A 24,587-nucleotide genomic window follows, 5' to 3' on the forward strand; every position below is an offset into this window, starting at 1 on the left:
AGAAACCATGCTAATTGTCCACATGATGCTAAATATCTGAGCCAAACTCTACCATGGACAAGAGGTTACAGTCCTCTGTGAAGGGGTACAAAGATCTGCTTGTCACTATATCTGTGAGATCCAGATCAAACCATCTGGCCCCATATGATCACAGCACATGTAGCATGTCCTTTAATGGTTAGCCTTAGGCTTAATAGCATTCCCTTTCTCTAAGATCCCCCGGGAGAGCCAATCAGAGAGCGCTGATGAAAGCTGCAACGAATCAGCAGTGAAAGACGATGCTGGCTGTGACCTTGTGTTCTTTCATCTTCACCATCATCAGTGAGAGAGGGCGAGGAGCAAACACAGACTCTAAAGGGGACAGATCACAGTGATGTCAAGATACCGATATAGTCGGGGTATGTTTGCCTCCTTTAGTGACCTCGTTGAGTTTCTGTTGAGATTTCGAGGTACCCAAATCGTGTTGAATCAGACAAACTCTAAATAACTTTTCTCGTAATTCTGAGACAAATATCCCCTTAACTGAAACAAAAAGAGATTGAGCTCATTAGGCTTCTGTACAAACTCCCATACTGCCGTTCAGGGAATACTGAAGAGTTCACACTGCGAGGAACTTCAGGTCCTACACCTGTTTTCTGTCATAGTTAGAATTCCTTAAAGATAAGCAGTACATTCAATTAAACTAAATAAATGAAATGTTCAAAGTTATGCAGGCTGATTTTATTACTGCAAAACACAGGGATAGAGTAACAGCAGCATATTTTCACATAAATGGCAAATGTGAAATGTTTTAGAAGTGGGGCACAATTTGCACAATCATCCAGCAGCTGATTTAAACACTTGTGGTTAACGTGGGTTGAAAACACTACCTTTACTCTCACCCACTTTGTAGAACATGCTTTAAATTAAAGACCTGTCAGGAGGGGTTTGAGGAGCATTTGATTTCTGTGAAGATCATAAGAGTCCTGAAAGTATCAATGCACAATAAGTTCTTCAACAAAGACCGTGTCTTGTAGCCAAACAATTTCAGCACAAAATATATAAATGTGGAACTTATCAGTTATTTTATCCACTTTTTACTCCTCAGTCTGAACACATGCAATCTGTGCTTCTGTGAATGATGGCCAACATTTCTTTATTTCCAGCACAGCCTGCAGTTAGCAAAAAACAACTTAAAGCCCTTTTTGTGTGCTGCATTGTGACAGACCAATCAGCTACTTGAGAAGCAACTGTGTGTTCTGTTCAACAGCAAAGCAAAACCCTCATATACTGTATGTATGAAAAAACTGCTGTCATGTCTTGGTTGACTACATCCTCCAGAGGAGCTGGACTCTGTAGGGAGTTACACAGTAGCTTACTTGAGCCTCATAAGTCCCAAACTTAACTGATCTTGTGATTTATTTGTAATGAACATGTTTAAAGTTGAAATAACGACATCATGATGGAGATTTGTAAAATCATAAATGCAAACAGAGGTTTGATCAATCATTTGTGATACATTCTGATCAGGAAATCTAAACACTGAATGGCAAGCAAGTAAGAATGTTCATGCATCAAGCAGCACAGCATGCATACGCTTATACTGTCGAGACAAATACATCATTTTCAAATCACCACCAGGAGCCAGGAAGTCTTTACCCAGGATTGTGTCCCACCTGCTTTTGCTCTTCATACAGACTGTTTCTCCTGCATTCACTATGCATGCTAATTCATCAATACTCCTCAGACTAGAGACGTACTACTAACAAAAACCAGAACACTTCCCATTCCCAATTTTGACAGCACATAACAGATGCTACATTTTAAGTAGAGATCAGAGTACAGGGTCTGCTGGGGCACCATCTCAAAGACACAGACCTTCAACATAGTTGAACTCCTTCATGTCCACCAACAGTTCTTACATGGCTTAAGAGTTTCAACAACATTCCGTATGAACCCTGCATTCAAGCTGAACATCCAAAGAAACACAACCTTGAGTCTAGCTTTAACTTTGTCACTTATGTCTGGCAGTCCAAAGAAGCAGATGGTCTCCCTGAACCTGCAGGACTCATTAAACAGCCGGTCTGAGAGTTACCTGGCTCAGCTTCATAACTGCGCCTCAAATGGACCCCACATGTCTAATGCCTCTTAATCATGGCAAGGTGGACTTCATGAGAAAACCAGAAAGCTGTGAGCCTAACATGAGGGGACCTCAAGGCCACGGCTGAGCAAAAACAACACCCATGGGTGAAACACTTGTATCCTCTGGACTTAACCAAGGGGTCCCACATCATCGTTTTCTGTACGTGAGACCGGCTAACAAAGCGTTTGGGTGTTTCTCTTTCTTTTTACTTCTCTCTGTGTTCAGCATTTTCCCCTCTCTCTCTCTCTCTTAGTCTTGTGTTCCAATACTTGTTTTTGACCCCATAAGGAAAGAAAAGGGGCTCTGTCAGTCGCTCCAAGCAGCTGAAGATATAGCAGGTCACATGGGTCCCTGTGGTGGAGCTTTAATGACCGTGTGGGATGCAATTCCCTGTTTTGACAACACTCACATACTCATGGAGCTGTACAGATGGGAAACACCAACAAGAATGCACACATGTTGCTTGTACAGAGAGTCTGGAGGTACATGAAGAAGGTCTATGTCGTGTTCTCAAGCACCATCGCCATCTTCCCAAGCCAAACACGGGCAGAGAGCTTGAAGCCGGACAAAAATAAACGTGAGTAAACAAACAGAGCAGGAAGTTCTGGGAGGGATGGGACTGGGAGACATCAACAATGGAAAAATCTCTTGTGAACCAACACGAGGCGTTATTACAGGTCTCCTCTCGCTGTGTGCCTTCTGTGGTTAAGCTTCCTTTAAATGCATCCCTGTCATCCATCCTGATGATAAGAAGGCACGGATACAACTCTCTGAAGCACAAGGCCCCTCCTCTTTCTATATTTGCAGCATGCTTTGCCCAGTGTTTACTGTATGCACAAAAATGCATCCACATTCTTCAGACGGGTATTGTACATTGTCAGCGGGCCATCAGCCTCAACTCTGTGGTCCTAGTTGTCATCCTGTGCTTTTTTTACTCTTATAATGATCACCTTAGTTCTTTTGTTTCCCTTTACTTGTCAAATCAACTTCAGAAAAAATGTTAACATTGTTCCTAAATGAAATGTAATGCCCTCATTTTGGTCTGCAGCCTTAAAGCACAGACAACTCAGGTCATTGTGAAGTATAGTTTCATCAGAAGTCTTCATGCTTTACCCTTTACACTTGGTGGTAATCTTTTAGGACACTTTTAAACCAGTACTGACACACGTTGCTTTGGCCATCAAACCAATCTACAGAGAGAGGTCTTCAGGTTTTCAGGTTTTCTGGCCTTTTGTCTGGATCTTTACATTTCTCTTCATGTCAGCTCCTATTGGCATTGTTTCATACTCTCTGGAGATAAATGCACTGATTGTAATCCACACAGCGAGGGTCAGCTAATCAGTCATGTGAAAGAAAGGTCTGCTGTCTGGATTGATCAATCCAGGATTGCATAATCCCTGAAGAGTGGTGAAACAATTTGTATGCAATTGAGTGTTCATGCAGCATTCTTACCGCTCTTTAAATGCAGTACAAACATATACTTTAAAAAACACAGCTACTAAGGCCTGAGGAGGGGAATTTAGACTGATAGAACAAACAAAAAGAAGACACCCTACCCTGTAAGAAATACACATCCCTAGAAACCATACAGAGACACAACTGAAGAGAGACAGGAAATGTGGGGGGTAGAGAGTGGCAGAAGACATGCAGTAAAGGGTCAAACCAACGACTGCTGCTATGAGGAATATAGCCTCAGTATAAGGCAGGCACTTAAACCAATAGAACCAGCACCACGCAATGTATCTCCAGCAACACTTTATCTTGATTTACTATATGAAGAAGTATAACATGAGTCAGAACAGTCTCATAAATCACAAATGCACACAGAAGGATTCACAAATGTATTTCAACTCACAAATATATATAATTTTATATAAATGTAAAAAAAAAATCCACAAATAAAAAACAAGATTCACAAACGTATTTCTGATTCACACACAAATATTTATTGTTTTATATATATGGAATAAAAATCCACAAATATTCTTTACGTTTGTATCTTGTGCATTTTTTTCAGCAGGGCAATGTCTGTAGCCAATCAGATGTCTCCCTCCTATTCATCCAATCACAGTAGCGTAGATTCGGGGGGGTTTGTGGTTGTAAAGCGATCCCTTTAGCCATGCCCGAGACCAGAGTGCACCGAGACCAAGACGAGTCGATATCTTTATATTTATATATATATTTTATACAGTCTATGATCTGACCAAGGCAGGAGAGTCTCAAAAATTCCACACACAAATGCAGTGAAGTTTACAAAATACAAACAGTTCGTAAATGCAGACTGCAGAGTTCGTATATAAATGTAACAAGATACAAATGTATCCTATATTTATGGATTTTTATTCCATATATATAAAACAATAAATATTTGTGTGTGAATCAGAAATACGTTTGTGAATCTTGTTTTTTATTTGTGGATTTTTTTTAAAATTTATATAGAATGATATATATTTGTGTGTGAGTTGAAATACATTTGTGAATCCTTCTGTGTGCATTTGTGATTTATGAGACTGTTCTGACTCCATACATTTCAAGCCAAAATACTATTCGATAATCATTGGCATCTATTCGACGATTATTCGAATAATCCCCCCCCCCAATCACACACACACACACACACACACACACCTGTCCCGTTAACAGCCCGTTTGTGTGGCAGTCTCGTTAACCAGCGGCAGGACGAGGTGCTGCTAGTAGCGGGCACTGACAGCGTCTGTCTCGATCTTTATGTCGGTGTTTCTGTGACGCAGCGTGGCGTGTATGTTTACATTTTACAGCCATGCCCAGTCTCTGAAGTAGTAGTGTGTGTAGTAGTGTGAGATTCAGAAACTGAGAAAATCGCAGCAACTGATGCTAATGTTTTCTTCTTCTTTTGCTATTTAACGCAGTTAGCATTCTTCTTCTTCTTCTGCATGCTAATGCAGTTAGCAAACAACTTTCTGACACTATAGCCACTGTCTGGCAGGAATACTGCGTTACAACCAGGCACCAGTAAAAACAATGAACATTTTTACTTTTAAAATGAGAATATATTCGCAGTAACTCTTCGATTTTTATCAAGTGAACGAATATTTGAATATTCGAAAATCATTGCCCATCCCTAAATCAAAGGTCTTATAAAGCATGGGCGTGGTCTCAGTGATGTCAATCCAATGGTTCCCAAAGAAGGGTGATGAAGCCCAAAGATGGCAGCCACCATATCTTGAACGCTGACAACACTGAGCTTTCAGATAACCTAGAAACTTTCAAAGAAGTGATGTCAAGGTGAGGCAAATCAGTCTTGGTTGGTGGCTACAACGGCCACCTGTCAGTCAAATCAGACACACCCCTAGTTGTAGCTTTTCATGCATAAATATTTGCATTAATGTTATCAGAATGGGCATGTTGTTAAAAGGTTGCCTCTCATACAGTTCGTAAAGAAATTGAGCATCAAGCCATCCTTGGGGAGTCCAAAGGTCTGCGTCACCGCACTGTGACCGTAAAGGCATTTTAAGTGTTTACAGAGGGATTCTGGGAGTTTTATAAATATCTTTAAAATCTGTGACTCAGTCTGTCACTATAAAGACCCCTGGTTAGAGAGATATCCAAAAGGCCTCTTCCTGTCAGACTCAAGACGGACCAAACCCAACAGCCAATTAGTGCGGCTTATGCCCCCGCTGGTACACTCACACACACACACACACACACACACACACACACACACACATACACACACATGCACACACTGTGGACTGGCGCTGTCCCAACTTGGCTAACTTAGCTGTCATGCTTATGGTTTTAACTCTCATCAACATCGTCCACCCACTCCTTCATTCCTTCGTCTTACTCTGACACACACACACACATGCATACACACAGCTTGAACTCAAAACACACCAGCCTATCTCGGCAATTACCAGAGCTGTCTGTGATAAAGTGGCGACTCCTTCAGACAGAAGAGACAGCCATAGTCCCTCAAATGTTAAAGCGATACAGTTGGATCTTGTTATCCTGGATGACTCACACTGACTGCATGAGGATTTAGTGAAACGCAAGGTCTGCAGGACGGAAACCAGAGGTCTGAGCTCAATGCCGCAAAAATGTAACCACTATTGATGTCGTTAAGATCCATCAGAAGTATATTTGTGTGATGTTTCAGAAGTTTGTCTTAAGTTAAGTGTTTGAATAAATATTATGAAGGTTAAACTTGTGGCCGTGTTGTTTCCCTTGTCCCTGAAACGGCTGAAAACCGAGCAGGGGCTGACGTGCTTTAAAATCCATGAGTGACATATTCCTACAGCAACAACAAGGAAGTTCTGGGACCATGAGGTTCACATATGAAAGGAAGTCTGTGGGATGGGGGGCTTGTTGGGTCAGCTGTCCTGTTGAGCTGTATGTTGGGAAACACAACATTACTCCATCACATCCTTTGTTTTGTTTCTGTAAGCCAGTAAAAATGTAATAATATGAGGAGCACGGCCTTGGGCAAAATGGTTCCAGTAAATAAATAAAAGGGTTTAAACATTATTACATGGAGGAGAAGTCATAAGCAGACTGTTGGGTTGATGTCCAAAAAGCATCTTTACTTAAACAAAGGGAGGGAAAGGAAGCAGAGCTCCAACCACAATCGTCCTGATGAAAGACCTTCATGTTACAGAAACATCGAGGGTCATGTTGCTCTTCCTCTCATCCCTGCTTCCTCCCCCACTTCCGTTCCATCTATCTGTATTAAACTGTACATCCTCTTCTTGTAAAGAGGAGCACACGCTGCAAAAGGTTCATGTCAAACGTGGATAAGGACAGAGGACGAGCAGGGATACTGATACACAGAGGGGAAGCAGGGATTGTAATTACAGTGATACACAGCTCTGCACTGCCAACATACACCATCTGTACTACCACTTATCACTCAGACAGGTTTCCTGTCAGACTGGGCAGCAACCATATCCAATCTGTAAGTGTGTCGAGATGTAAAGAGTCAAACTGAGAGACCGTCAGAGTCAGGGTCTTACAACAACTGTAGAGCTTGGCCATTGTTCAATCTTGGAAGTACGTGATGTTTACAGTTTGGGCACATTACAGGACAGCAAGTGAAAAGAAAAGACTGAACAGACCTTTTGTAAATTAGGGACTCTTGATTTTTTTGAGCCAATATGCATATCCTTGCTCCTGATGGATAAAAAGATTACTGATATTTTACATTTTGTATTTTAAAATGTGTTGTTTATGCACACATTTAACTTAATACAAACCATCTTTACCTGACAGGTGACTAAACTCTGTCAATCAATCAATCTTTATTTATATAGCGCCAAATCACAACAAACGTTATCTGAAGACTCTTTACAAACAGGGCAGGTCAAGACCGTACTCTATGTTCTATTATTTTTTTTTTTTTATAATTCATATTTTTATTTGTTTTTCAAAACAAAGAACAATACACTGGTACACCACTTGTACAACATAAATCGACAAACTCACATAAGACTACATAAACTACAATATACAATAATAAATAGACATTAGACAGTAATGTCTAATGTGGGGGGGGGGGGCGCAGTTCATTTACAGAAAATTCAATCATATAACATTATTTTCCAAAAATTGCCTTATAAAGTTCCAGGGTCCTTCATCTCCACAGTCAAACTCAGATAGGGATGAAGCTGCCTGTTCCATTGACAATAAATCCATAAATTATTTTAACCAATCGTCAATGTTAAAGCAATTTGGTCTACGTATTTTCCAGTTCATCATAATAATACGCTTCACTGACAAAAAGGCTAGCATGATGATTCGTTGTATAAGCGTTGAGCGTATGTTTCCTACTCTGGTGCCAAGAAGGCAGACTGTCGGACAGGGTGGTATTTTTACTTTCAAAATAAAACTCAATCTTGTGGTAACCTCATTCCAGAATCTCCTCATGGAAGGACAGTGCCATAATAGGTGGATCAATGTTCCTGTCTCGCCACAGCCATGCCAGCACAAATGTGAGAGGGAATTGTTGATTTTTTTTAATCTGGTTGGCGTGATGTAAGTCCTATATAACATTTTTAATTGAATAATTTTATATCTAACACATTTGGATAAGGCTGTTGTGTTTTTAAGAACAGTCTCCCACTGTACAGTGGTCAGGGATACACCCAAATCTCTCTCCCATTGATGTTTGATATTTGATAAGCTGTCCAAGGAAGCAGTGGAAAATAAACTATATAGATTAGAAGCTAATCTTTTCCCTGAAGCAATCTCCCTCAGTTTGTTATCCAACTCACCTTTAAGGCATGTGGAGGTGCTTTTTGAGACAAGTAGCTCAACGATTGATTTTAGTTGTAAGTACGAGAAAAAGTCGGCATTATTTCAGTCAAAATTATTCTTTAATTCATTAAAAGGCACCATTTCACCATCTTTCATTATCTGTCTTAGTTGGTTTATTCCTCGAAGTTGCCATGATTTGTTATTTAGCGTTCTACCACCAGCTGTTAATAGGAGATTGTTCCATAATGGGCATGATGGTAAAGACGACCCATTGCAGGATAAACGCTTCTGCCAGATTTTTACAACCTCACAGGAAAACTGGATTAAAGAATTTTCTAGTTTAAAGTTGGTTTTTGGGTGAAACCATAAAGATGATAGTGACACAGACTTGCTATGTGCAGATAGGATATTTTCCTCGATCCATGTTCTGTTAGTAACACAGACCCAACATCAAGACAGGATAAGATCCAGTCCTCATCTTAATCCACCATGAGCAGAGCACTTTGCAGCATTTAGCAAGTTACAGTGGCAAGGACAAACTTCCTTTAACAGGCAGAAACCTCCAGCAGGACCAGACTCATGTTAGACACACATCTGCTGAGACCGTGTAGGAGAGAGGGATAGAGAGAGAGAGAGAGAGAGAGAGAGAGAGAGAGAGAGAGAGAGAGAGAGAGAGAGATGATAGTGATGAGACGGACAGTAGTAGTAGTAGTTGTTGCCCCTTTAGTTAGGAGCGTCCACAGCAGCAGGTCGTCTACAGCAGCGACTCCTGCTGTCCTATTTTGTGCTTGTAACATCTTGGAGTAAGACGCCAGGCAAGACTTATCAAATATATGAGGCTTAAATTCAGTTTGATTAGATTATTTTAACAAGAAATTCAACAAAAACACGTTGGTAGTTTTGAGTTTTTGCATTGTACAACCGTCATCCTGATGTGAATTTCCTTTAACTCACACTTTTTGATTCAATTAAGGCTAAAAGTCAAGCATATTTGGAGGCATGGCTGATTTGACACACAGGTCAGCATGTGGTAGCTGTTTGCCAAGCGACTAGGCTATAGCTTCAACAACTCTCTTTGCTTGTTTCTAGAAAAAAAACAAGAATTAGTCAGAGCCAAAAAGGAAACCGCCATCTTTAAGCTTCATTACACTTCTTCACAAACCAATGAGTGACGTCACTGAGACTACGCCCATGTTTCATACAGTCTATGTTTCCTCCTTTCAGTTCATCTCATCAGTCATACAGTCAGTGAACCAGCCTGTGTGATTTCATATAAATGGGGGTTCTCCTGTGTCAGTCTCTCTGAGGGCAGAGAGTCATCAAGTGTTTTCCCTGACCAGCGGAAATTCCTCCACTGCCTAATTGGACTGACATGCCAGTGAAGTTGTCACAGCCTGCATTTCACTCACTTTAATCCTTCCTCCTCCCACTGTTCCTCTAACTCCCCTCCTTCTCCCTGTCTCTCGCCAACCCTCAACATCTCTTTGCCCATGGCCCCTGTCGTCCTCCCCAACTCTCCCTCCCTCTCCCAAATTCCCTGTGGACTCGATTTTCCTCTCGGGATCAGAGATAAGGAGGAACTGTGTTCTGAGAACATGCTGGAATAAATCTGTTCATTGCCCTCTGTTTATGTGTTCAGTGAGATTGAGAATAAGATAGTCTGTGTTTTAAATAGCATGGGGATGACGGGTCAGCTGGAGGCTGTTGACCCTGGGGGCCAATGAGTCGGGAACAGAGTGATAGAGGACAACAAAATGAAAACAAAACATGAACTGTCCATGCTCTCAGAAACAATCGCTCTCTTTTGGAGGGAAGTTTTGGATTATGAGAGGGTTTTCCCAGAGACCTGAAGCGGACGCACTAATTCTAGACGGTGTAATGAGATAATTTGTCACTCAGTTTATGGCAACACCAGCCGGGTGGAGATGTAAATAGAGATCTGGGGGAACAGGATGGCTCACAGATGACAAACCTCCAGATGTGAGTGTGCACATAAACACTCCAACACAGTAACACGGAGGAGGTTCAAGGTAGCTGATTCATTCACAAGGTTAAACTTAATAACTTCCAAATGTGAGAGCAAGTGAGGAAAAACCCAGAACTATTCACACTTGTAACTTAGCGAGGAGCAGCTGCTGAAGGACTGATGGGAATCAAACCAGGAGTCACACAGCTGGGAACCGTTGTTTGGATCTAGAGATGAGACATGTCTTCTTGTCACTTAAGTATGCTTTTTAAATGTCACTGTACAACAGATAGATACTGTCTGCCTCAGATCCCCCCCCACATACAGTGTGAGATAACAGCTGAGATGGATACAGAAGCCAGACCCCCACACCCTGTCTTATCTGACCTCTCCCTTCCTGGGCAGCACTGATGGATATCTCCGGCTAACAATCAACAACAACACATCACACAGTTACAGGAAGGCTGGGGGTATTTCTGTAAATTTACGACTTTATTCTCGTAATCCTGTTTTTATTCGCTCATAATGTAACTCATTCATTATTGTGGTATATTTACTAACATGACCGTAAAGCTTTAGTTTTACACATCCTAGAATGGCGCATTTTTTAAGCTAGCGTTGGTACTTACAGACCACTTTTGCAGAGTTTAAAGGGTTTACCTGAAGTTATACGTCACTTTTAGAATAACAAATCCCTTTTTATGAAATCCTTCTCAAAACACCTCAAAGATTTACTCCCAAAAGTTTTTAAATACTTGAAAATAAAATGTTTCAATAACACAATGAGGCGATTGAGTGACTCAGCAGTTCTTCCACCACTTAAAAGATCTGCTGCAAATTTGGAACCTTGAATATTTGGAGTAAGGGATAACTTGGGATAGATGAAACACTTCCTCCTCTTTCTGTCTCTTTAAGAAATTCATCTCGATAGGAAATATGCAAAATCACTATCTGGTGAAGACTTAGAAGAGAAGATTGATACAAGTCTCATGTTTCAATCATAGACTATAAAAAATGGACATAGTATCCGTGACGTCACCCATCTGTTTCTGAAGCGCTGTTTTCAAGACAATCATCGGCAGGAGCCATATTGCTGCTGTCCAGTGATTGTGACGTAAAGAGGCGGGCTTTGAGCCTCCTCGCCAACAGCTATAGTGTTCCAACTTGTCAGTAAAGTAAGCTGTGGCTCTCATTGGAAGACCCGTAATCTTAATATCTTTGAAATTACCGCCTTATGAAAAAATTCACCCCCACACAGTGTGTTCTGATAGAGAAATGAGCCTATCCAGACTACACTCGTCTTTTGTACCAGGCTGTAAACATGTTTATTTCTGCTGTAAAGATTGTCTTTTTTGAATTGGTGTGTATGTGGTTTCAGGTACTTCCAGAAACCGATCCTCGATGAACTGCAGTTTTAAGCACTTCCGCATTTGACTCATATTTTAAGACCAGAGGTTGCCACTTGTTTCAATGCTAAATAAAGCTACAGCTAGCTGCTAGTTAGCTTAAAGTAGCTTAGCTTATCAACATGAAAAAGGAGAAATAGGTAGCCTGGCTCTGTTCAAAGGTAAGATGATATGCCAAGTAAAGTTTGCTTTGATATTAAAGTTGCTACACACTCTGCTTTAGTGCTTTGGTTTTATCTTTACACAGAGTAAACCTAGCTGTTTCCAGTTTTTATGTTAAGTCAAACTAGCCCATTGTAGCTTCATATTTAGCGTGCAACCATTCTAACCGAGTATTGCTGTATTATAACAAAGCGTACAGAGGACAGTATATCCTGCAGTGGTTTCATTGTAAGGTCAAACAAACCAACAAAGTCTAGTCATATCAAACATGCAGGGACACATGTCCTGTAGCCGCCCTACTTGTCTGTCCAACCAGGGATAAATCACAACCCATATCACAAGTCAGACTGAGAGCCTGCTTTGACTTTTATGTGCAGTTTGAAAGCCCTCCTTTCATGTCTGAGCTCATCCTCTGGCTCTCTCCTCGATAAGGAGAAGAGAGGATGGAGCCACGCTGGAGGAATGAGGCTCGTCTTTGACACATGCCTTCGCCCTTGGCTGGGTCTCCTTCGCCTCCCGCTTGCCAAGCCTCCCCTGGCCTCATCCTCGACCTCCTCTTCGTCACTTTGCCCATGGCTGGCATTCTCCCCCTCTGCATCTCTCTGTCTATTCATTATACCATCCCTCCATCAATGAGCCTTTCACAGAGGCAGCAGTGAGCCAGGCTCGCAACTCCGGTTGAGGAATGTAACTGAGAGGCCTTCATGTTTGTGATTCTGAGACTCCTGCCCTCATGCAGCCTCTGCCTCGTATCTTTTACCTCTCGGGTATGACAATCCTCAAAACAGCTCAGAGCTTTAGTTCTTCATGATCCATGAAGTCCAGTCCACTGACACAAGAGTGTTGATGTGAGGGAAAGCTTACTCCATGGGGCCTCACAAGATTAGATGGTCAGCATCTGGACTTAACCTGGAATTGGTCGGGTCATGTTGGTGGCTGGCGATGCCTGCACATTTAACCCAGTTCTCATGCTCTCACTGTCGTCTTCCAAAAGTTTATTTAACTACAAGGACCAACGCTAATGTACTATTAATGTAATAATGTACTAAATGACTTTAAGATACTGTAAGGAACTTTCATTTGTGTCAATGTGGCAGCCCTCGGGTAGAAAGCAGTGTGTCACAACCTGCTGATTCCACAGCAAGCATGTGGGCGACAAAGCTCCTGTTTCCTCAGAAAGCCCCACAGCATGTCTCAGCTCCGTCCCGGCAGCATCTAAATTTCACTTTGCTAAAGATATGCACTAGCTTTATTTTGCTATGGAGGCCAAGCCCTGAGCTCTGAGCTCTGAGCCCTGTGCGTCAAATTGAACATTAGATCGACCTGGACAGGGAGTTGGACACATGAACGCAGGGCTTAAAATTAACGTTTAACCTCATTTACCTCATTTTACCAGTGACCTCCAAAAATGTACCGACCCAAAATATGTTTCACCAGCCAAATAAAAAAATCATGCCTTATTTGATTTAAAATAGTAACAGCCTTGTCAATTTTCCAGTTTTCTTTGAAATGTCCTGAAGTGACATTACTCTGTTTATCTGTCTGTTCCTCTTCTTGATCGTCTCCTGCCTCTTTGTTTATCCTTTTTGTTTGTGGTGGCTTCATGCCGGGAATGCGTTGCCACATCTTCCTCAAAACGCTCTTCCCGCCGTGCTTCTTCGAGCAAAGGGAATGAATAGGACTCCAGTAGCTGACGTCATGCCGTTCTCAACGTAACAAATCACAACACAACTACAGCGCGCCGTGAGGGTCAAAATAGCCTGACAGTCGGCAGAAATGGGCGAAAGTTTGAAAACAAAACCTCACATGCAAAACAAAATTTTCGATCGGCCACTGGCGAGTTTGTGTTTTTGTTTTACACGCCAAACTAATTTTTTACCCGCCATTGGCGCTTGTCAGGTGCTAATTTTGATGAAATGAACGGCATACAGCATCTGGTCAATTTCAAGATCAAACATATAGTACAGTCCCCTGACTTTATATCAGGTCATATATTTATAGATGTATTATTATGAACTACAAAACAGCCACAAATCTGTGATCCACATCGATCACTACCAGAGTTATCCTGCAGGATCTCGTGGAGTTCTTCCGTGACTTTCTAATCAGCTCACACTTGCAAGATGGTTGTCACTAAAAAACGTCCTGCTGTCTTGCAGCTGTCTACCTTGTCGCTGTGAGTGAATCTGCATTCTGTAAACCGCCTCATTTGACTCTGAACCATGGCAGCGGTAACACACATTAAGATAACTACATAAAAACAGTCAGCGTTGTTGTTGCTGATGGTCTTGTTTGCTCTTGTAGATCATACAGAGGCATCAAATTATATTATTGTGAGTTTTAGAAACAACTAGACTCTCCTCACAGGAGCTTACATACTGAATTTAAACTTACCTTGCCCTCACACTTCCTGTGGGTAGCCGTCTTGCATCCTAAGAAAAGTGAGAGATTGGAGGAAAGATGGAGAGACCAAACAAGAAGAAGGTTAGATGACTGACTTGGATAAATATCTACATTCCTGGGTTACACAAAAAATAACTTGTTAGGCTTAAACTTGACTATCATTAGGGAGTCATGAGCTAGATGACTCATTTGAAATACTAGAGCTGGCAGTGTTTTTGCATTTGAGCTTCAGTGTTGATGCTCCAGGATTAACAACTATCCTATCTTGCATAAATGCATCATAACCGTCTACAAATGCAGTCATGACAAAGCTAGTTTGCTGCTCTGATTCATCAGTGCAACACATCCCACTCCCTGCTGCTGTGTTAGTCAAGTCATGACATTGGTTATCACGTTGGTCTCAGTGCCTTCAGAGTAAACCAGACGTGAAACACCGGTGACGACACAACTATGCTCATTACATTTACCTCTGCAGAAGGAGCCGATGTTGTCGATGTTCTGCCGACACACGCTGCACTGCCGCTTCTTTTTGAAGGTCTTCTCCTTGAAGACGTGGGGCTCACCCTTCCCCCCCTGCATAGACACACAAACACACAGAGAGAGAGAGAAGGGAAAAATTACACTCATACCCAGAAACTTGAGACAGAACCACAAGTTATTCTACAGCCTACTTCCAGAAACAATGAGCTCTGTTAAACCTTCTTCCATGAGTTTGACTTGGCAGCTGTTAAACGTTGTTTTGTTCCTCTTCACACTTCAGTCCGGCAGCATGAAAACAAGACACAGAGATGCTCTGCCAAACTGGACTTTCCCAAATTGCTCTTCAAAAACGAAAGACGGAAACAAAGACACGGCTTGGTGGACTGTAACAATGACAGGAGATTAGAGTTGTCAGCTTCAACCTGAGCAGACCAGAGAGCAGAGTTGTGTGAATGAGTGCACGACTCCACATCTAACACTTATTCTTTTCTCCATTTGCCTCTTGAACTTCTGTTCTGGTTGTGTAACTTTCCAGTAATAATCCTTGTGGTTCCCGCCCAAACCGCGCTATAATCCTCAGTGTGTCTGAATGTGTGTGAAGGTTTGGGAACGAATTAAAGAGCCAACGTGTTTCTCTAATTCTTTACATGAGAGTGAAAATAAATCTACTGATCTTTTTCGTCTTGTGTGTCAGTTTTTGGGTTAGCCTGTGTGTTAGTGTGTGTATATCAGTGTTTGAGTGTGATCGTGGTCGCACTTTGTTTCCTAACATGGGCTCAGCTCCACAGATGACTGGGCCTGATGTGACTCTTTGAACATGAGAATGCCTCCAAACCACGGGCTAAGTATGAGGACTGCTAAGCATGTTTTCATGCTTGGATGCAGAATAGGAGGAGGGGCAAACTATTTATGCAATGTAATGCTGAGAGGCAGTGCTCGTATTATGGAAAGTGGTGGGTCTCCTGTCAAAAATGTAGGATTTTGAGCATGATATGTTCCTTTGTTCTACAGCGTGACAAAGAAAACTATGAGGGTCGCTGTAAAAGTTTTGGTGATTATGATGATTTATTTAGGAGTCATAAAACAAACATCCAACAGTTTGTCATCCAGAAGACATAAACTAAACTGCTTTCTTAATGCGCAATTCATCTAACATAGCTGCAAATCAATACATCATCTCAACAAAGAAGTAGTTTTAAAAAGATGATCTGTATTTGTGAATTTACTTCCACAACAAATGCACACTTTAGCAAGAGCTACATCTTTACCTTCTTTATCTTCTATGGGTGATGGTGCTCATGGGAAATGCAGTCCTCATCCCAGAAAAACACAACGGACCATGCACTGTATAAATAATGGATAGAGTATCCTTGACGTCACCCATCTGTTTCTGAAGCGCTGTTTTGAGGCCAATCGTCAGTGGAAGCCAATTTGCTGCTGTCGAGTGGTTGTGACATAAAGAGGCGGAGTTTGAGCCTCCTAGCTAACAGCTACAGTGTTCCCACCTGTCAATCATGTCAGCTGCGCCTCTCATTGGAAGACTCAGAATCTCAATATCTTTGAAATGACTGCGTTGTGAAAAAATTCACCCCCCGTACAGTGTGTGCCAATCAATAAATTAGCTATCCAGACTACACTTGATTTTTGCACCAGGCTGTAAACATGTTTATTTTTGCTGTAAAGATCGTCTTTTTTGAATTGGTGTGTATGTGGTTTCCGGTAATTCTGGAGCCATCCTCAAGCAGACACTCGAGAAACTGCAGTTTTTAACACTTCCACATTGGACTTATATTTTTAGACTGGAGGTTGCCGCTTGCTACGGACTCACCAGATTCAAACAACATTAAAACTCCTCACAGACCTCCTTTAAACTGCTTTATTTTGACTGTACCTCAACCACTATCAGGAATCATATATATCTTGTTAAACATGGAGATGGTCAAATAGATCATGACCAAGTTATTGCTGTATCTCTTATACTCCTGTAACTCATGTATGGTTACCAATAAACAGATAAACAGCATCAGCATATGAGAAAGCTTCATGTGCTGCTCAGCGTCTGTGTTCTTCTCATGAAGCTGATAAACACACATACAGGGAGTTGTGTCTCCTCTGTGTATGCTTTTCCTCCTTGGTAACAAAGACAGGGTGCTGTTTGCACACTTTTTCCATTATTCTGCTGCTCTGGGACCGGACAGTGTTTGGACAGCTGCCTGCCTGGCATCACCCTCTGCCAGCAGTGTTCAGCGGCTGCTGGCCTGCTCCACTACAAGTGTACTACAACCACAGCAACACATGGATGGTGGAGGTGCACAGGGTGGGTGGCTTCAAGGCTGATGTCTGTTATATAATACGCTGTGGTCGGGGGATTGACGTCCCTCTCCGAAGCTGTGCAGACTTTTCTTTTTGAAATCCTGTTTTTCCTTTAAATCATTTTCACTTGGCTCGGCGTGCTTGGCCTCTCGTCGGTGCTTTTCACAGTCGCAGACCAAACTGTATTTCACTAAAGTCTCATGGTGTCTTATCCTGATCCTGTTTCCATGAATCCTTAATTTAGCTCTGCTTCCTTACTCTGAGTCCCCCCATTCCTAAACTCTAAGCATAACAAGCTCCTTCTCCTCATGACTAATTTAATGACCTCATGTATTCCCTCCTCATTAGCTCTGCCCTGACATCCATGCCTACTGACCAAGCATGTTAGATCTAGACATGGACACACACGCAGTCATAAAAGAACCCAACCTCTACTTGTTGGTACATTTGCGGGTTCAGACTGAAATATTCCCTCATTCTCATCTCTGAACTTGTGCAATAATCCTAAACTGTGTGTGTGTGTGTGTGTGTGTGTGAGCAGGACGAGTTTAAAAAAGCAACCTGTCAGCCTGACCACAGCCGTGATGTGGGCCGAGAGATAAACACACAGATGAGAGGTTGGCAGCATTCTTTGAGTTTCAGACACAATCAAGACCACTATATAATCCACCCACAGGCAATCATGGTCAGCATGCTGCAACTGGATGCTATATAAAGGCTCATATGGATGGAGGGAGATATAATCTGCTGCACAGAGGTTCATATGAGGGGAATGGATCATAACTTCAAACTGACGTCAATGAAATCACCATGGTGGCTTTGGAGTTAAGGCGCTGAACTCAATACCCCTGAAGTTTGAGTCCAGTTTTTGTCGCATGTAATCCTCCACATTTCTTTCTCCCACCATTTCCTGTAAGATCTCTATCTTTGGTTATCCAGTGAATCCATTTAAAAAAACAACTGTTTGCTGCTTCTCCAGTGAAATGCAAAATATGTTGCTGGAAAACTTATTGGAGGGACCACATTTTTTCTCAGCAAGGTTCCAGTTTTGCCTCTGCAACAAATACCATTCTCTAAAATGTATTACCCAGCTGTGTTCAATACTTGATTCTGATTGGTCAATAACCCGAAACATTGATAGATAATTCTCAACATTAAAGTAATGCCAGGGACAACCTGATCACACACCACATATCAAATCAATCCACAGAAAGGAGTCCTGCACATTTCACCATAGCCTGTTGACACTGTGGCAAAAATGTAACTTTCCGTATTAGGCTGGTCTTTAGAATTTGGAAATAAATATTGGAAATGTTTTAGAAATTATTGGAAATGTTCTTGGAGGTTTAAAGTTACATTTTTCCTTCAAATAAATGTTGACCAAATCTCACCACAAAGTCTGTCAATTAATCTAAATTCACTTTAACATTTCTTTCATGACAATAGGCCGTACTTTATCTACTGATAGCTAAAGGTTCTTCAGGCTGGGGCGCCCCTGGCCTAGTGGTCTAAGCGTGCGCCCCATGTGCAGAGGCTACAGCCCTCGTCACAGAGGTCGTAGGTTCGATTCCAGCCTCGACCATTCGCTGCATGTCCTCCCCTGCTCTCTACTCCCAACATTACCTGTCTCTCTTCAGCTGTCCTGTCCACTCAAGGCGAAAATGCCACAAAAAATATAACTTCAAATAAAGAAAAAGAAACAGTTCCCCAATAAAGATGGTCCATGAGACTAGTACACTGAAAGAATTATAAGGAGGGAGGGGGCATCATACTTTTGGAGGCGAGTCATGAGGATGTCAACTGACCAACGTGTAGCATGTGGCAGTTATGTATTCAATAAACACAGATATGAATCTGAACAAACCAGCTCACTTCAAAGAAAACAAGCCTGCTCCACAAATATGAAGCAGCAGGCTGAATTTATTCAGTGGGCCCAGAAAGAAATGTGGTTTTACGACAAAACAAGACTCAGAGTGTGTTTGAATATTTTATATAAGTCAGCTCAGTTATCCACCTGGAGTTACCTTATGTTTCAAAACAATTAATGTTGACTTATAGCAGTAAAACTTTACCACTTAATGCGCTGACATGAAGTGTGTAGGAGTCATGGACTGTGTAAATAAGGGCGAAGTATCCGTGACGTCACCCATCTGTTTCTGAAGGGCTGCTTTGAAGCCAATCATCGGTGGGAGCCATATTGGAAATACTGAACTCAACCTAACCTACGTGTGATGCAAAGCAGCTGGCTTTAAGCCTCCTCGCCAACAGCAACAGTTTTCCCTCTTCTCAATCAAGTCAGCTGTGCCTCTTGTCATGGAAAACTTGTAATCTTAACATCTTCGAAATTGCCAGGTTAGAAAAAACTTAGCCCCTTACAGTGTGTGCCAATGGGGTAATGAGCTATCCAGACTACACTCATTTATTGTACCAGGCTGTAAACATGTTTATTTCTGCTGTAAAGATCTGCATTTTTGAATGTGTGTGTATGTCGTTTCCTGTACTTCCGGAGCCAGCCTCAAGTGGACACTTGAGGAACTGCAGTTTTTAACACCTTCACATTGGCATAGAGGTTGCCGCTTGGTACGAACGCATGTGATAGGAGTTTGTGATTTGATCATACAAGTAAGACATTTATGTGAAACCGCTATCATCCTTTTGGCTCATATTTTTCACATGACTACAGCATCCTGCAGGTTTGGAAACAATGCTAACACACAGCATACATAAATGAACACCCTCTGTCAAAATAATCTTGAACCACTTCTCCAAGAGCTACAGCGGCAACATTTATTAAGCTGTATTAAATTCACAGATCACTGAGAAATTAAAGCCCCCGTGAGGAGTTTTTAGCTGATTATGAAATATACCGAAATGAATACTGATGCCTATATATGACCAACAAATGCAAAGAAGACCACCAGCATAAAGATCAACTTTATCTACAAGGTTATTTTTAATGTCTGAAACCAACGGCGGGGGGAGGTGTCAGTTAAACTGCTGCTGACACAGCATTTATTTGTACATCGTCCACAGCAAAGAGAGTTGATAAGTCACATATCTGGTGAGATTTTCAGATTGGAAATACTACTTAATCATGTTTGAGACAAACTGGTGAAGAGATAACAGGTCCTGCTAGTCATTGGGGGTAACGACAATACACACAAACTGACGTTCCTCACAGGAGCTTTAAATCAATATTCTAAATTAAGTGTTTTGTTTTCATAAATATAGAAAGGGCAAAGTAAGTCAGATTTTTTTTCAAGTCAGCAATTTTGAGTTAATGACAAGTTGAGTTAAGTTCAACATTTAACTCCCCCGATCATTTCAGCATCATTTAAAATAGCTTGCTCTGCTGTAATGAGCATGAGATGTGGAAACCAAGGAGCTGTTTTATAACTCTTGGTCATAAAATAAATACAATATAACTTTTACTGCATTTACATTGGCTTCAGCACAGATAAGAACTGAACGTCAGTCTATGTAATTATGGTAAGTAAGAAAAAACACTTCCAAACAGAGCTATCTTAAAGTGCAGGACCTGGGTCCTAAATCATAGAGAAACTTTTAGGTCTGCTTGTATATGATCCTTAATCAAAGCAAGCATTGCTGTGCACACTTGTTTAATTAACCATCAATTAAAGCACTTCATTCTGCTCAACTTGGGAGTCCAACAGAGGAAACCACAGCGAAGAAGGTTTTACAACTCTGAGAGGGATGACAACACAGCAAAACAGAAAACAGCTGGTCCAGTCTGAGTGAACGAGCGCTAAGCACAACCTGTGATGCTCTGCCTGTTCCCCAAGATAGTCATTACTGTCACCACTGTAATGCTTCAAATGCATCTTCCTCTGCAAAACCATGTGTTATTCTGTTTTCAGGACTCTGATCTAATAAAGAAACCGGTGCTGCAAAAGACAAAAACAGAAGATAATGAGAATTAGGAAACATGTTTTTCAGATTAGCTCGAAATGAACACATTCATCAATCGCTTCAGATGCACATTTCCACAACAACACGTTTAGTAGTGACAAACGAACCCACCTAAGCATAATGTGCATGTGACCATTTACGCTAAAGAGTCTCAACCAGCAAGAACATGAGACCTGAAACAGAGACCTGAGACCTGAAAGAGTCAAACTCTGCACACACAAACACTCACGTGCAGACAGGTATCCCTGCAGACAGCCAGAGGAAACACACACACAGCCTTCCCCTCTCCTCTCCCACACCCTGTGTGTCCCCCCCGTGTGACAGCACAGACCCCACCTCCTTCTACAACATCTGCTACACACAAGAAACTCCTTTTTCTTATGGTTTCTAACTCCTGGCAGCGAGAGAAGCCAGAGGTTTCTGCAGTCAAAGACATGCTTTCTAATCAGGAGTCCCTCCCCTTCCTCGCTGCACCTATGCCAGCCGTCAGGACAGTAGCAGGATTGAACGAGGGAGGGGTTGGACACATATAAGAAATGCACACACACTGGGAGAGATTTATGCATAAAAAAGTCAAAACAAATAGACAGAAACAGAAAGAGCACACATTCATCTCTGGAAACTCTCGCTCCTTCCCTTCTGTCTAAAAATAGTCTTGATATTTAAACAGTGTTGTGCATTGTGTGGGAGTGACCGACTACAGGACTGAGCTCTGTGACCTCAGCTGCAGATGGTCAGTGAAGGCATCATAAGAACCCTTGAGGGCACAGTCCTCTCACTCCTCTCCATTAGAGGAGCTCATAATGGAACTTTGTCTTCAGATCTTTACATCATTATTTTTAGCACAGACACTCGGCTCTGCCTTGCATCCAACAGGCTGATCATTTGATCTTCATGACCTACTTTGAATATAATTGAATTCATACTGCTTGAATTTGATCGCCTGTGGCACAAGCACAACCACAAGGCCAAACTGCACGAAATCAAACCCTTTTTCACATTTCATTACTGGCAACGTTAGCCCTCTGAACAGGAACAAAATCGATGTAGCAGGACCAGAAATATCATCATTTGTGTTCAACTGGATCTTCCCTCTTTTCAGAGCGTTGGGATTTAGAGCAGAAACTTAACTTAAAGCCTCGAGTTTAGAGTCTACGAGTCTAGGATGCGAATCCAGACTAACTATGAACCCTATTCTGTCCTATTTAACCCATGTTATTTAAAGGGATTTATATCATTTTTGGAGGTAGGGTTGTCTGACACAGGACATCCACCTGAGGCCTGGCTCCATGCTCTCTCGTCCGTAAACACCCACCGGACAGCTGGAGTCATGTGGCCGAGGTTTTCCAGTGGTAATTACAGAATCAAGGATTCTCCTCCTCCTCTCCTCATCCATGTTGTCTTTCTGGTCCTCTGAAAACCTCTGACCTGTTGACTCCAGGCCTGGCTCCGCTCATCATGACGGTTTGTTGTTGTAGTTAAGTGAAATACAATGTTTTATTCTGAAAATTAACCGGATGTTTTCATTTTGTTTTGGTGCCTGACTTCCTGTCCCGCTCCATCTGCTCTGTTGAGATTGATGCGTCATGCTCCAGCATCCAGCAAAAATAGAAGTCTTGTGTATCTGATCTCCGACCTGCTGGATCAGAGACGCAGCCGTAATGCAACGGAGCGGATCCAGTGGAAGTTAACACATTGACTAGAATAGAAACCTATCAGATCCGAGTCAGTGCATCACCCACAGGGGATCCAGCTCATCTTGGCCCTTTCGTTGAGAAACCAGGTGGAGGAGAAGCTAGGCTGTCAACTGCTGCAGACTGGGTCAGCTCTGACACATAGTTTAGCTAACTCTAGGAAACTATGACACAGACACTAATGACGGTGTGAGTTTACGCTCTATTGGACATTTTTAGCGCTTCAGCTCGTTTGTTTTTGCACTGTTCACGGACACATCACATGCATGTTCCTCGACTGCAGTGCAATGATCAGCTGCACAATGTGTTCAAACTTTTGCAGGAGTGAGAGGGAGGGGTGATGCTTTTGTTCATGCTCCTCTCAGTTGACATTATTTTGTTTTCCACAGCTGTGTTTGTCTTAAAAACGTTCTTCTACGTCTTGTACGGTTATCAAATAAACGCCATGCGGGCGCATTAGCAGTCCTAAATGAACAGGTTACAAAATCCTGGTGCGTCACGCCCTACTGTATTTCCACAGGAGACTTCATGCAGTACAACACACAGTCCTTCAGTGGTGTGTTTGTGACTTCCTGTATACTTAAATCACACCCTCCATTCAGTGTACCTCACATGCTCCGCTGTCTGAGTTCCTGCATCATTTGTTGGCATCCAGGCCCGACTGCGTGTTAATACATGTGTTCCTGTTCATTTGTATGTGACCGTGCACGCGTGTGTCCGAAGGGTGGGACAGGCAGTGGAGGGAACAGAGACTGCCTGTTCCCGAGGTGAGGTCAACGAGTCGCCATGACACACTTCCGTTCACAAGACTCCTGCTTTACAACATGCATACACACACACACACACACACACACACAGAGACACACACACACGCACGCACGCAAGCATACACACACACACACACACACACAAACACAAACACAAGCACAAGCACAAGCACAGAGCAGTCTTATTGCTCAAGTAGCACCACTAAAACCTCCTGCTGCAGTTGTTGATATTTACGCACAAAATACAACATCTGTTTTTCCTCAGAATAATTTCCGTGAACTGAGAGAGGGCTTCAGTAAGTCCATGACATCATCCAGTGATGGTTAAGCACATAAGGACCAGATCTGATCGGACTGCAGCCTCAGACTCATGACTCAGAGAGGTTCAGATTCAAGGAAACCTGTGGCTTCTTCTGTAAAACTGTGAATCATTAACATCCATCCTGTCTTAATGCTGAAGGGTTATTTTCCAGCTGAGAGGGTAAAGCCGCTCCTGTGGATTTGAACTCAATGTAAGTGCATCTGGGATGAGGGAATGTGAACCGACCTCTGTTAAAGCCTCCCTTGGCAGTGAAGAGGGGATGTCCCAAATAAACACATGAACTGTTTCTGGACCATCAAACTTCTCAGTTACACCCAATAATTACAAATACACAATCCCTACAGTATACTGATGCAGCATACTACAGTGGAGTATTGTACTGTTGGTTACTGAGCATCTCCAGTGGACCACCTCAGGGTTTAAACTTAGCTCAGTAAGGTACAGTGTTTGTGTGCTGGAGGAGGATGTGAAGGACCATTACTTATTACCAATTTCATGCCCAAGCTCTTCCAGAAAGTCAGACTCTTTAAAATCACAAGCTCCCTTTCCAATCTGATGAAACTGTAGGCCGACTCCAGCTTATCAGCGTCACATATAGTCCACATAGGCACCGTTATCAGAGAAGGAAAGGTCTGACAGGTCGGACAATGTTATCTTGTTCTTAGTCCATAGCTGCTTTCCTCACTTTGCAAAGCAGGATGGGAAATCTGACAACATTAATTGGCTGTTGTATGAACCAGAAACAGTCATTAATCAGTGTTGTCACGCACACATGCACACACACCCATACA

The 24,587-nt window shown here is 42.2% G+C and overlaps 1 protein-coding gene across 10 annotated transcripts in view; it reads right to left on the reverse strand.

The window, feature by feature from the left end:
• The window catches only part of tns2a (tensin 2a), a 76,040-nt gene that overhangs the window by 34,708 nt on the left and 16,745 nt on the right, over positions 1-24,587 (reverse strand). For all 10 annotated transcript variants that reach the window (XM_034696859.1, XM_034696858.1, XM_034696857.1 and 7 more), the window contains exons 2-3: positions 14,758-14,863; positions 14,282-14,319 (exon numbers count right to left, since the gene is read on the reverse strand). In XM_034696859.1, the coding sequence (XP_034552750.1) occupies positions 14,282-14,319; positions 14,758-14,863 (144 nt within the window). The remainder of the gene's footprint in view (positions 1-14,281; positions 14,320-14,757; positions 14,864-24,587) is intronic.

Source organism: Notolabrus celidotus, chromosome 11 (assembly GCF_009762535.1).
Source record: "Notolabrus celidotus isolate fNotCel1 chromosome 11, fNotCel1.pri, whole genome shotgun sequence".
Taxonomy (NCBI): domain Eukaryota; kingdom Metazoa; phylum Chordata; class Actinopteri; order Labriformes; family Labridae; genus Notolabrus; species Notolabrus celidotus.